At 39.4% G+C, this 12,677-nt stretch overlaps 1 protein-coding gene across 2 annotated transcripts; it reads right to left on the reverse strand.

Moving 5' to 3' along the window:
- Window positions 1-543: 543 nt before the first annotated feature.
- On the reverse strand, window positions 544-12,575 carry FKBP7 (FKBP prolyl isomerase 7). 2 transcript variants are annotated; one of them, XM_030325852.1, is made up of 5 exons: window positions 11,864-12,575; window positions 10,629-11,171; window positions 9,176-9,327; window positions 4,519-4,649; window positions 544-868 (listed from the first exon to the last, which is right to left on the reverse strand). In XM_030325852.1, exons 2-5 carry the CDS (start codon window positions 10,835-10,837, stop codon window positions 707-709), a joined length of 654 nt encoding a protein of 217 aa, XP_030181712.1. In that variant the 5' UTR covers window positions 10,838-11,171; window positions 11,864-12,575; the 3' UTR covers window positions 544-706. The 2 variants fall into 2 exon arrangements, with proteins under 2 accessions (XP_030181712.1, XP_030181711.1); XM_030325851.1 differs by having other exon boundaries at window positions 4,519-4,652; window positions 11,864-12,574.
- Between the last annotated feature and the right edge of the window lie 102 nt (window positions 12,576-12,677).

Genomic DNA, 12,677 nt, shown 5'->3' on the forward strand with positions numbered 1-12,677 from the left:
ACAGAATTGTACAAGTAATATTTTCCTATATGCATACCAAAGGAAGATTTGTTCAGTCCTGTCATTAAAAAAATTTTTTTTAATGTTTATTTATTTTTGAGAGAGAGTGCGAGCAGGGGAGAGGCAGAGAGGGAGACAGGATCTGCAGCAGGCTCTGAGCTGTCAGCACAGAGCCCAACACAGGGCTCGAACTCACAAACAGCGAGATCATGCCCTGAGCCGAAGCTGGTCGCTTAACCGACTGAGCCACCCAGGCGCCCTAGTCCTGTCATTTTTATATTATCCTTTCATTTGTAATGCTATGAAATGTATCAGCAAGTGAAATGTTAATTCCTGGGTACTTATTGAATATTTTAAAAATTGGATATGTATACATGTTATTAAAGTTAGAACTGGGAAGAACCTCATCAATTTTGACATAGGTGTTCTCCTATCTCCTGAAGGGGGAGAACTGCCTACTGGAACAAAGAGGTCTATTTCATGGTGCCACTATTCGTGTTCACAGGATAAAGCAACTGGAAACACAATTATCTTTCCTGAAAGTTAAATCTGCAAAATAACACATTTATTATGCCAAAATTACATGTATTGAGGGGATCAAAATATGTTCTCATGGGGGGAAAACAGAAAATACAAGTTCTAGAAAAGTAACTCTTTTATATATAAAGTACAGGAAGTAGCTAAGAAAATTTAGAAATAAAATACACTATAGTTCATCATGTTGATATACATTGTATTCCTTGGAAGAAATGAAGCCATCACCATCATGATCATTCTTCTTAAAAATATCTTCTAAAACTGCATTCTGATATGACTGGTCGCGAGGCTTCTCATCTTTTTCAAATTCCCTTTTCAGGTAATTATTTATCTAGAGGGCCAAAATATGTCTTTAATAAAAAAGTACCACAGTAAATATCCAGTAACTTTAAGGAAATGTTTACGTAAGGAAACTGAAATCTACTTATAATAAGTGATAAAAAATTGTTAAAAGCTATTTGAGGTTTTATTTTTTAACCTTTAAAGCAATTTTCTGAAAAGAAACATCTTCAAATTAGCTTCCCCTGAGGTTATAGATGTTAGTTGTACATACTCAAAGATTAACATCGGAATTGAATTTTGTTGAAACTTAAGTGTTTTCTAGTAATCTACACTGTCCACATTATGAAAGGAAAATCATCCTTAAGGATTTCTATTAGTAAATAAAATCCAAATTGGCATTTTTATAATCTCTAAAATTAATGAATATATTCTATTATCAATAAAACTCAACCATAATTTTTGAAATAAAATTTAATTTTCTTAATTTTTCTATGTTTCTATAACTCTCCTTCAAATCCATATGACAATCTCTATATAATAATGTCAAATAAAGAACAGATATTCTTTTTTTTCTATGTTTATTTTGAGAGAGAGAGAGAGAGAGAGCACATGAGCAGGGGAGGGGCAGAGAGAGAGGGAGAGAGAATATCCCAAGCAGGCTCCACACTGACAGCACGGAGGTGACATGGGGTTCGATCTCATGAACCATGAGATCATGACCTGAGCCGAAATCAACAGTTGAACACTCAACCGACTGAGCCACCCAGGTGCCCCTGAAGAAAAGGTATTCTTAAGTATTCTTTCTCTGTATAATATGACATTTCTACTAGCCACATGTGACTACTAAGCACTTGAAATGTGGCTAGATCAAATTGAGATATGCTACTACTACAAGGGTAAAATACACAACAAAAAATATCTGATTATTTTTGATTTCATGTTGAAGTGGAAATATTTTAGATATACTGAGTTAGACAAAACATACTATTAAAATTAATTTCACCTGTTTATTTTTGTTTTTTAAGATGTGGCTACTAAAAGTGTTTAAATTATGTACATGACTTGTGGCACACAGGTGGCTCAGTCGGTTAAGCATACCACTCTTAATCTCGGTTCAGGTCATGATCTCACAGTTCATGGGATCTAGCCCCACGTTGGGTTGTGCACTAACAGTGTGGAGCCTGCTTGGGATTCTCTCTCTTCCTCTCTCACTGTCTCCCTGCCCCCCCCCCCCCACCAAGCTGTCTTTCCAAATAAACTCAGAAAAAATAAATTATATATGTGACTCAATTATATTTCCACTGGCGAGTGCTAATTTATATAATAACTATAGAAAGCAGTGTGTAATAATCTGGAGATAATGTTCAGCAAGGCTGGGCACTTTAAAAAAAAATTTAATGTTTATTTTTGAGACAGAGACAGAGCATGAGCAAGGGAGGAGCAGAGACAGAGGGAGACACAGAATCCTTAGCAGGCTACAGGCTCTAAGCTGTCAGCACAGAGCCCAATGAGGGGCTTGAACTCATGAACCATGAGATCATGACCTGAGCTGAAGTCAGGCATTTAACCCACTGAGCCACCCAGGCATCCCAAGGCTGGGCATTTTAGAGGAAAGACTATTTTTGAAAGCTAAAGTTGAACTCTGAGAGGTATTTAGCAGTACAGATCCCAACTCAATCCATCATGAGTAGACTTTATTTTAGAATGATCAATGGATGTTAATGAAGTATATATAAACTGTTCTCAAATGGGACTTAAGTCCTATTGAGGGAGATACATTTTTATTCCAGTTGAGCCTCAGCAATCCTATGAAGGTGAAAAGAATTTTAAAGAACCTCAAATCTTCCTCAGTTTCGAAGTAAATATACTGACCTTCAAAATGTACTTTTCTAGTACACTGTAGTGGAGAGGTACAAAATGGCAGTGGTAAGAACATAACCTTAATGTAGTGTATTCCCCTTCTCTCCCACCTTATACTAAGGAAATAATTGACACAATCTGATGATGAAGGGAGGAAGTTTCTTTTAGTTCATATTTCAAATCCTGGTTTTGTCATATACTGGCTGTGTGGTCTTGAACAGATAACTTAACGTCTTTGAACCTCAATTCTGTCATCTGTAGAAGGAGGGAAACAGTACCTTTATGGTAGGATTGATGTAAGGATTAGAGTAATATTTATAGATGTCAATAAAAGATAGCTATTGTTATTCAAGCATGTGAAAATCACTCTGACCCTCTAGTGATAATGCAGGCGATACCTGAGAGACATCTGGGCAGATGGTAGCTAAGCAGGTCACTGTTTTTGGACTTTCTCTACTTTTATTTTCCCGAAAAAACTAAAGATCTCATAAGGTCTCCTGAGGGAGTGTTCATACCGCAGAACATGCCTTTTTGGGTGCAGTTGATAATGAATGGTCTGTGTGCATAGGCTGAGCTCTTGGGTCCCATGTGAATTCATCTGCTGCTGTTCACTCTACAAGTCATATGGAGTCAACGCAAAGCACATACTGGGATGAATTTTCCAGCCCTCTAATTGTCCTCCTTCTTCAGGAATGGGGTATGTTCACATTCACATATTCCTCTTCCACTGGTGAGCAGCAAAGGACCTTCAGGAAAAGGTCCTTACTAATACCCTGGAGGGGGAAGTAGCATCAGGGTGGGGGAAGGACTAGGGATGGAGAGGAAAAAAAAAAAAAAAACCCGAGAAAGGGGGCTTACTTGTCTCCTGAAATCAATGACTCAGGTACCTTTTATCACTTAGGTGGTAGAGCCATGCCTGTTGAACTGTTTTCAAACAAGAGGGCAGACAATTGGGTTACTCAATTTAAGGCAAAAGGGTATAGTCAGTGAGACTAGGTAAGGCACCAGTCTTCAAGAGTACAAACACTAGCCCTGAAACATCTGTGCTGGAAATTCCCTGAAAGAGGCAGGTTAGACCATGGTTAAGAGCACAGAAGTGGAGCCAGACTGCTGAGCTGCAATCTGATGAAGTCACTTACAGTGGCGTGACCTTAGCCAGTTCCTCAACATCATTTCCCTCTTCTCTAAATAGAGATAATGACAGGTGTCTACCTCATAAGTTGTCATAAAGATGATGCTTGCTAGCCCTTTTCAGAATTTCATGTAATCCCCACAATCCTGTGAGGTAGAAATTATTTGCCCTGTTCCAAATTCCTATGGTGGTGCTTGAATGAGATTTGTTCCTGTAGTCTAGAAACTGGGGATGCCCTGTAGAAATTAGCTTGGTATTCTAATGACCCTCTGGCAGGGAGAAAGGCAGCTGAACAGGATGACTCAGTTACAAGTTTTATACTCAAAAAGCACATTTTCTTCTTGGAGCTTAGATTGTTTAGTAACCAGCTCTATTTTGTTTCAAAGTTAATTATTTTGAGAAAGAGAGAGCAGGGGAGGGACAGAGAGAAAGGGAGAGAGAGAATCCCAAGTAGGCTCCCCTCTGTCAGCACGGAGCCCCATGTGGTGCTCAAACCCACGAACTGTGAGATCGTGACCTGAGCTGAAATCAAAAGTTGGATGCTTAACCAACTGAGCAACCCAGTGGCCCCTTAGTAATCAGCTCTATTAAAAGCAATGTAATCAGCTCATGCTTGGTAGAGCTAAAAAATAACAGCTGTAACATGGATGTCTTTAAATTGTGATTAAAAAAACGAGACTGTACACGTGGAACTTAGTTTGAATTACCTCAGTTTTAGAGAGTTGCCTATCATTGTCCATGTCTATCTGTTTAAATGTTTCAATGCTTCGTGGTCCTTTGGTCACAGCATAAAGTTCAATCTCAAAAATCAATGTTGCATCAGGTGGAATCTTGCCTTCTGCTAAAGGTATAATTTTTAACAGTTTAACTGATGAAGATAAAGTTCACATATTTATTCACAAGTAGCCATTATAACATCATGATTATATTATTTCATATTTATAAAAACTACCTACTTGGCTTACTTTTAAGGAGGTATTTTCCATGTTTTTAAACCAAATCAGTTCTAAGGACCTCATGGGCCCTTATTTCCTGGTTAAATTAAAATATAGATTGTTTAATTTTTATTAATTTACCCCATCATTATACAGGAGGGAGCTGGTGCAGAGAAGAAATAAATGGGCAGAAAAATTTCAAAGTGTAAATCAGTAATCTTTTAAAAAATGATATTGTATAGTTATTTGAAAGCATAAATAAAACATTTTTCCATAGACTTATCTTTCCACCCCTTTACAGACATCAAAACATAAGTGCAATGGCAGAATAATCCAGTAACAATTTTATGAAACAATTTCTAATCACAATGAAGAATTTTAAGTATTAAGTAGTTCTCTTTAATAAAGTTAACCTATTAACTGATGTCACAGATGATTTTAACAACCTATGGGCTATTTCAGATGACTGTTTCATAAAAATAACCTACTGAAATGACTTGCTAAGAGGCAGCAGTTAGCTTGTGTCACCAGGATATTCAAGAGTCTACCACCAGGGTCTCATCCATTATAGGCACTCAAATATTTGTTGAATGAATGATCCCTCTGGTTTATTTTTAAAATGGCTATTTGTTCTTTGAAGGAAATAGTGATTTCTTTAAAGAAACAGTGAAGAATTCTTGCTAAAGTATTTATATAACCCAAAGAGAAAAGAACTTGAAAGTTATAGCCAAAAGAAGTGAATCAGTCACCTTCAAAGCCAAGACATAGAAAAATCTACCTCTGCATCATCATGTGACTAATGAAGTCCCACGCAATATATCACATACCTGACATTAGAGTAAAAGAGCTACAGATTAATTCAATGATCAGTTTTACAAAATCCATTCCTATTCTGTCCAGTTACAATCTCCTTATGACAGGAAAATAACTAATCATAATAATTAAAGATAACCTCAAACACAAATTCAACTTAAGAAAAAAATATTGCACGTACATATGAAGTTTCTGAATAGTTCTGCTGTAAAAGCAGAAACTATTGCCAATTAGGTTTTCTCTTACAAAGAAATTAGAGCAGAAAGAAAATGAAAAAGGTAAGTTTGCTATAGAATGACTTGTATTTAGAGAAGCAAATCAAAGACACAGGAGTTAATGTAAAGAATCTATACATACCACATGTACTGTTAATTAAAGTACTAAAAAGTCACATGCATTTCAAGACATGCAAGGGTGCTCTGTGACATGCAGCAAGGATACCGTGCAGAGGGAAGCCTTCTTCAAGTACTACCTAAAATAAAGTTATAGCTGGTGTTAGTAACATAAGTAACTTATGCAAGTAACTTAAAAATGAGTAATAACTTATTTTAAAAAGCTAATTTGATCAAGAAGTTGTTTGTTAAGCAGTTACTTACATCTTCACTACATCTTTTAAGTACTCTAATCCTACATATCAGGCAGGTAACCAGCAGTTAAGTATGCTCCAAAGAACATACTTTTGTTGGGCCTCAGTTTCCTTATGTGTAAAACAAGAGTGTTGGTGGTGTTACTAATGAGATTCATCATTTTTATGTGTATTGGAGAAACCTCAAATTAAATATGAACTAACTTCTTCAAAGTTAAACTTGTGTATCTCTACAGCAGGGGTCTGGTTTATTCATAGCTTAGGCAGCCAGGGTAGTCATTCATAGTTAAGCATAAATTAGTTTCAGAAAAGGAAACCTAAGTGGTCATTTGCTGAGGGGTAAGGGGGCTCAATAGGATGGATGAGCACCTATTGATGAGGATGTGGTTAAAATGAGATTAAAGAGTCTGAAAGGCATACTCTGCCTATATCATTTTGCCTCGAATTGGCCTTGATCTATGACAATAATTTTGGACAAGTATTGCATTCAATTTAATTTATCTCCAATTTTTTTTTCTCTCCCTCTCCCAGATTCCTCTATGACTAAAAACAGGATATATAAATTGTGGTTCCATGGGAGCTATTTTGATGGGACCAAATGATTGGCCAAAAGCATCGAAAATGAAGTTGGAGTTACATGGAACTGTCTCTAGGAGTTTTAAGTCTGGGTCGGCCTTGCAACACTAACCTCTTTCTAGTCCAATTTGGTGCAGTGATCCCCTGCTCTTACTGGAAAGAAGTGAGGGAATTACTACTATTAATGAGGTAACCAAACAGCCTCAAAGAGGTTGTGTCATTTCAATGAAATATTTGGGAGTAATGACAATATCTCATCGTAGAAAACTAATCTTTAATGACTTTCATCATATACTAAGTATTTTAAGTAGGTGGGGTTAGCAAGTGTTCTAAATAGCCTGAGGAAAGAATGATTCTGTCTTCCTAGTCTTTACACAGCAACAGGGAGCAAGGACCTAACTGAGAATGCAAAGTAAAAACTGCCTCTGCCAAGCTGACCATTTTCCCCTTTTAAAAACTGTCCCTCTTTATTTAGCTCCACCTTTAATTTTAGTAATTTAAAAGATTTTTAATTTTCAAAAAATTGATACATATGCATGGTAAAAAATTTAAATAGTACAACATACTACAGGGTAAGAAGAAATCTCGTCACCCTTGACCCTCAGGTTTCCTTCTCAGGAACACTTAATGTCGTCAGACGACTGTGTATCCTTCCACATATAATCTGTGTAGATACATGATGCATATGTGAAAATGCCCCCCTCACATGTTAGCTCTTTGAGGATAGGAAATTGTTTCTTCTATGTATGTTGCCTTATGCTCAGTACCTAGAACTGGCCCTGGCAGTTGATGCTCAAGAAATACTTGTTGCATGAATACATTCTATCCCATTTTATTTTTAACATACTAATACATATGGCTCTACTGCATTCTTTTTACTGGCTGCATCATAATCCATTGCATAGATATACCATAATTTAACTAAAATAATTCCTTATTAATGGATACTCAGGTAGTTTCCAGTCTTTTGCTACCGAATAAAAGTCTGTATGAATGGTTTTTTATATATACCTTTGTGTACATTTCTATAAATGGAGCTATTGGGTCAGAGGATATGTGCTTTTAAATTTTGATAGAAATTGGTAGCAAGGTCACATGATTTATATTCCCAGCGATAAGGCATGAGACTGCTGGTGTTTCCATACCTGTGCCAACTTTTATGCCTTTGATAATCTGATGAGTGAAAATGGTGAATCACTTTGTTTTAATTTCCCTTTAATTATTAATGAAACTAAGTACTGTCATAGATTTACGGTTATTTGTATTTTTTTGTTAGTGGGCTGCTTGTTTATGAACCTATCCATTTCTAGGGCTAGGTCATTTTTATTATTCGTTAGTAAGAGTCTTCATAATAGTTGCAAACATTTTCCCCATTTACCAGCTCTACCCAGGTTCTCAGGTCTAATTGTGAGATTTCAAATAAGATATTGAAGCAAGCAGTTCATTTCTTCTACATTTCAAGGCTTCTCCTGAATTTGGGTACCAGTGACTGACAGTTGTTATATTCAGATGTTCTTTTTTTCTATGTTCTAGTACTGTCCTTTTACTCTAAAATCATATGTTTCAGTTTCCTGAGTTTTATAAATTTGACTTTGGTACTGCTTACCAAAGGCATATACTATAGACATTTATGTAATAATAAAATAACATATACTAAAATACATAAAAATGACAAAGGCAGAGCCTATAGAATATACAGGATCATTATGAGTACTGCCATTATGTGAGGGAAAGAACTCGCCAGAGATCTGTCTCCCAACAATGTCTTATTTTCATTCTATGTAAAAAGTGGGGACCAAGCTGGCCTGGACTAGATACAGCTAAAGTTTATTGGACCCAACAGTTCTGTAAATATTTCCTCTGTGATGTTTTGTTTGTTTTAGTGATTCAAAAGTTTTTAATTGTGGGATATACATGTAACAAATAGTTACCACTGTAACCATTTTAGGTTCAGTACAGTTAAATACATTCACATTGCTGTGCAACCAATCTCCAGAACTATTTCATCTTGCAAAGCTGAAACTTTACATCCATTAAACAACAACTCCCTATTCCACCCTCTTCTCAGCTCCTTCTTTGAATTTGACTATTCCATGTACCTCATATAAGTGCAATCATACAATATTTGTTTTTGTGATTGGCTTAGTATAACGTACTCAAGGTTCATCCATGTTGTAGCATGTATCAGAATTTCCTACCTTTTTAAGGCTGAATAATATTCCGTTGCATGTGTATATATGTTGTTTATCCATTCATCTGTCAATGGATATGGGTTATTTCCACTTTTTGGCTACTGTGAATGGTGCTGCTATGAACATGAGTATACAAATATCTCTTCTAGACCCTGCTTTCAATTCTTTTGGATATATATACCCAAAGCTATGATTTATTTATTTTTTAGCTGTGATTTATTTTTAAATATAACTTAAAGATATAAATATTAAAATACTTTACCATAACCTTCCTTTCCATATGCAAATGAAGGGGGTATAATCACTTTTCGCTTCTCTCCAGGGCACATATCCATCATCGCAATGTCTAGGCCTTTTATGACTTGCCCAACACCAAGAACAAACCATTTGGGGTGGCCTTCATTTTGTGTGCGGCTATAGTAAAAAAAAAAAAAAAACACAACACTTAGGTAAACTGATTTTAAGATCAGTGAAATCAAACTTTAAAATACATCTGGATGCTTAGTTATAATTTAAAATAGGAGGCCTCTCTCTTTTCCCATATTGACACTCATTCTGAACCCCCTGGTGGAGTGTTTGGCTCAAACTTCTTTCATAATAGCCAGAAAGAAGTATGATTTGCCCAAAGCTAGTCATTAGGAACCATCTCATCTTTTTTATTGCCATCTTTGCAGAAACGATTCAACAGTTACTTTTTTAATGGGTCTCTGGCCACTAACTAGCTGCATGGCTTGTCCAAATAACTCATTTAAACTTTATGAGTTTGTTCTAAAAATGACGGTACAGGTTTAGCCTCAAAAAGTCATTTGAACAAAAATTAAAATTTGTATCTTTACTTATTAATCTATTTTCTTCTAATATTTATTTTATTTTTGAGAGAGAGATATACACAGAGTGTGAGCAGAGGAAGGCCAGCGAGACGGAGACACAGAATCTGAAGCAGGCTTCAGGTTCTGAGCTATCAGCACAGAGCCTGACGCGGGGCTTGAACTCAGGAACAGCCAGATCATGACCTGAGCCCAAGTTGGATGCTTAACCAACTGAGCCACCCAGGCGCCCCAATCTATTTTCTTCTAAGTACTAAGAACTTTCTCCAACCCTATCTTCATAGGATAATAGCACAGATGAAGAAAAGCCATTCTCCTTCTGAGTAATAAATGATCAATTAAATCAGAGTAGGCAGTGGTGGAATGAGGGAGGAGGTGGGAGAACACAGGCCCAGAAGACACCAGGGAAGGTTATTGTTGTCGTGGTTTTTTAATACAGTTGCAAAGTGGCCCTCAGCCTGTAAGTGTCGTGCCTCTGAAGGCCAGTTAAAATCACTTAAACTACCCTACCTAATACTCTGTAAGGAGACTCCCAACATACGGAGAGAAAAAAAAAAAAAAAGTGAACATCCTTACAGACAGCTCCATAACTGACTTCTAAAGATCCCAGGGGTGGGGGTGGGGGTCGATTCCTGGAGGTACTGTATTTCCGATAATCTCTTGGGCCAACATTATCAATTTAAAAAGTAATAGTTCAATAGGGAACTAAGGCATATCAGCAGGAATCCCCCCCCCCCCCCCCCCCCCCGGCCCCAGGAATACAAGGCTCAAACCTTACTGTTACAAGAACAAACCAATCAACCAACCACTTAGGCTTCTGGTTGGTAGAGAGGGAGGCTAGTTTTCATGTATCAACTGGATGCGGGAGTAGTTCACAGCATTTCCTACCTGCAGTAGAATTTCGAACCGTCTTTAGCCAAGTAGCCGTCGTAATGGGCATTTAGCAGGTCTCCCTTCTTGCTTGTCTTGGAACAGTTTTCTGGACGATGCACAACTTCTATTTTCACTTCCTCTGTGCTCTCCTCTTCCTTTTGTCCCTGAGCCCCCAAAATGCCCCATACATAAAAGAAAACGATTAACCTGAATAAAAACTGCATGATTCCTGAAATTGGCCCCAGATGACAACTGCGTTCCTTCACGCGTGTCACTTGCTTCCAGAGGCAAAGGCAGCCCAGTTCCGACTCGTGGCAGGCATTGTTCTACGTCACAAAGGGCCGGGGGCGGGGCGGCCGATGGCCCCGCCCCCTCCGGGCTGCGCGCTTAGCTTCAGAATTTTCTTCCGTCCAGCGAGGTCCTGTCCCTCTGGTACCCGGCGCTTTAGATGGCTGTCATCAGTCGTTGAAGCAGTACTGAGCACTTGCACCGCTTCTCGTTAAATATGCAAATTTTACAGCCGGTTTCCTCAGAGTTCTGTGGTAATGCTCGCATTTCCTAAAATGAAACCGGCAAAAGAAATAAACAGCCTAGGAGTGGGATGTTGTCGCTAGAGAATACGGCTGTCATTTTGGGGAGTAAAAGGTTTCTCCTCAGACCCCTAGGGAACAGCGGGCATCTGGCGAGGCAGTCTGCTTCTGCGGTGTCCTTGAAAGCACCTTCTCGGGGTGGAGTCATGCCTTAAGAGGTTCCAGGCTAAGCCTCACACAATCTGACCGCCACCTGGTCGCGAGTCAAGAAAGGTCCCGCTGCTCCCCGCCCCCTTTAGATGAGTTTCCCAGGAGTCAACTCCCGCGGTTTGGGCGGGGCTGCTAGTTGGCGCTTCTTTCCCCCACCGCTCGGGGGCCGCCGTTCAAGTGAGGGCTCGGGGGAGTTGAGGAAAACTCTTGATGGTGACCCTTTTCTTACCATCCACGGTACACAGATGAGAAAATGAAGTAATTTGAGTATTCGGCTTTTCCCCAAAAAACCTAATACGCAGCAGGGATTTGACCAAGTCTGACACAAAGCCACCCTTCATCCCACCCCCAAACATTTTAGGATGAAAAACTTTCAAACATACAGAAATACTGAATTTTATTGCCTCATCGCCGCGGCCTTCCAACCACCACTTGGAGTCTATCGTTAACATGTAACTATATTCGATTTATTATCCATCCATCCATCCATCCATCCATCCAACAACTCACCTTATTTCCAAGGGAATACCCAAAGACTTTTTACCCAAATCAGAAAAGCTTCAGCACAGGCCTGGATTCGGTTCGGGAAAGAGAGGTGTTACTCTATTTGGTGATGCTAAGCAAAACTGCAGCACTGAGCTTGCTTTGCTTAAAGGTCCAGCATTTAGTAAACCTGATTATTGTCATTATGTAAGATGATCATTTCCAAACAGGATTTTTTTAAAATCATAAAAGCTAGGGGAAAGCCCTTATTTCTAGAATAAAATAAATTCCAAAGTTCGGTTCCATGTTTTATATTCTAAATGAAGTAGTGGCTAAGGTTGTCAGCGTGGTGACAGTTCCCCTTGGGGCCCCTCGCGGTTCCTTGCCGGAGGATTTTCAGCGCCACACTGCCTAACTAGGAGAGAGTTTCTTGGGCCCCCTGAATGTGAGGAGGGTACGAGGGAAACATAAACGGGTAATCTTTTATTCTCCTGAAACACCACCACCGGAAGGACCTGAGGAAAACCCGAGAGGCCTACGAGACGTAGGGATTTGTGCTCCTGCAGCGAGTCCTCGGGTCGGCCGGGGGCTGCGCGCGCCGCGGAGTCCGCCTGCCGGGCCTAGGAGGCTTTAGCCCCGGGGCACGGTCGGTCCGAGCCTCTCCGGGGATTGGGGTGGGGGGAGGATGTGGGGAGCCCCGGGACCGCCGGCCGAGGGCCAGAGGAAGAATGAGGCGGAGTCAGGTGCCCAGGCTGGGAAGCCAAGGGTGCGCCGCGCCCGCCGGCCCCCTCGCGCAGCCTCCGGCACCGCGGCTGGGCTGCAGGCCGCGCCCGCTCTTCCA

This window comes from Lynx canadensis, chromosome C1, assembly GCF_007474595.2.
Source record: "Lynx canadensis isolate LIC74 chromosome C1, mLynCan4.pri.v2, whole genome shotgun sequence".
In the NCBI taxonomy this organism is placed as follows: Eukaryota; Metazoa; Chordata; class Mammalia; order Carnivora; family Felidae; genus Lynx; species Lynx canadensis.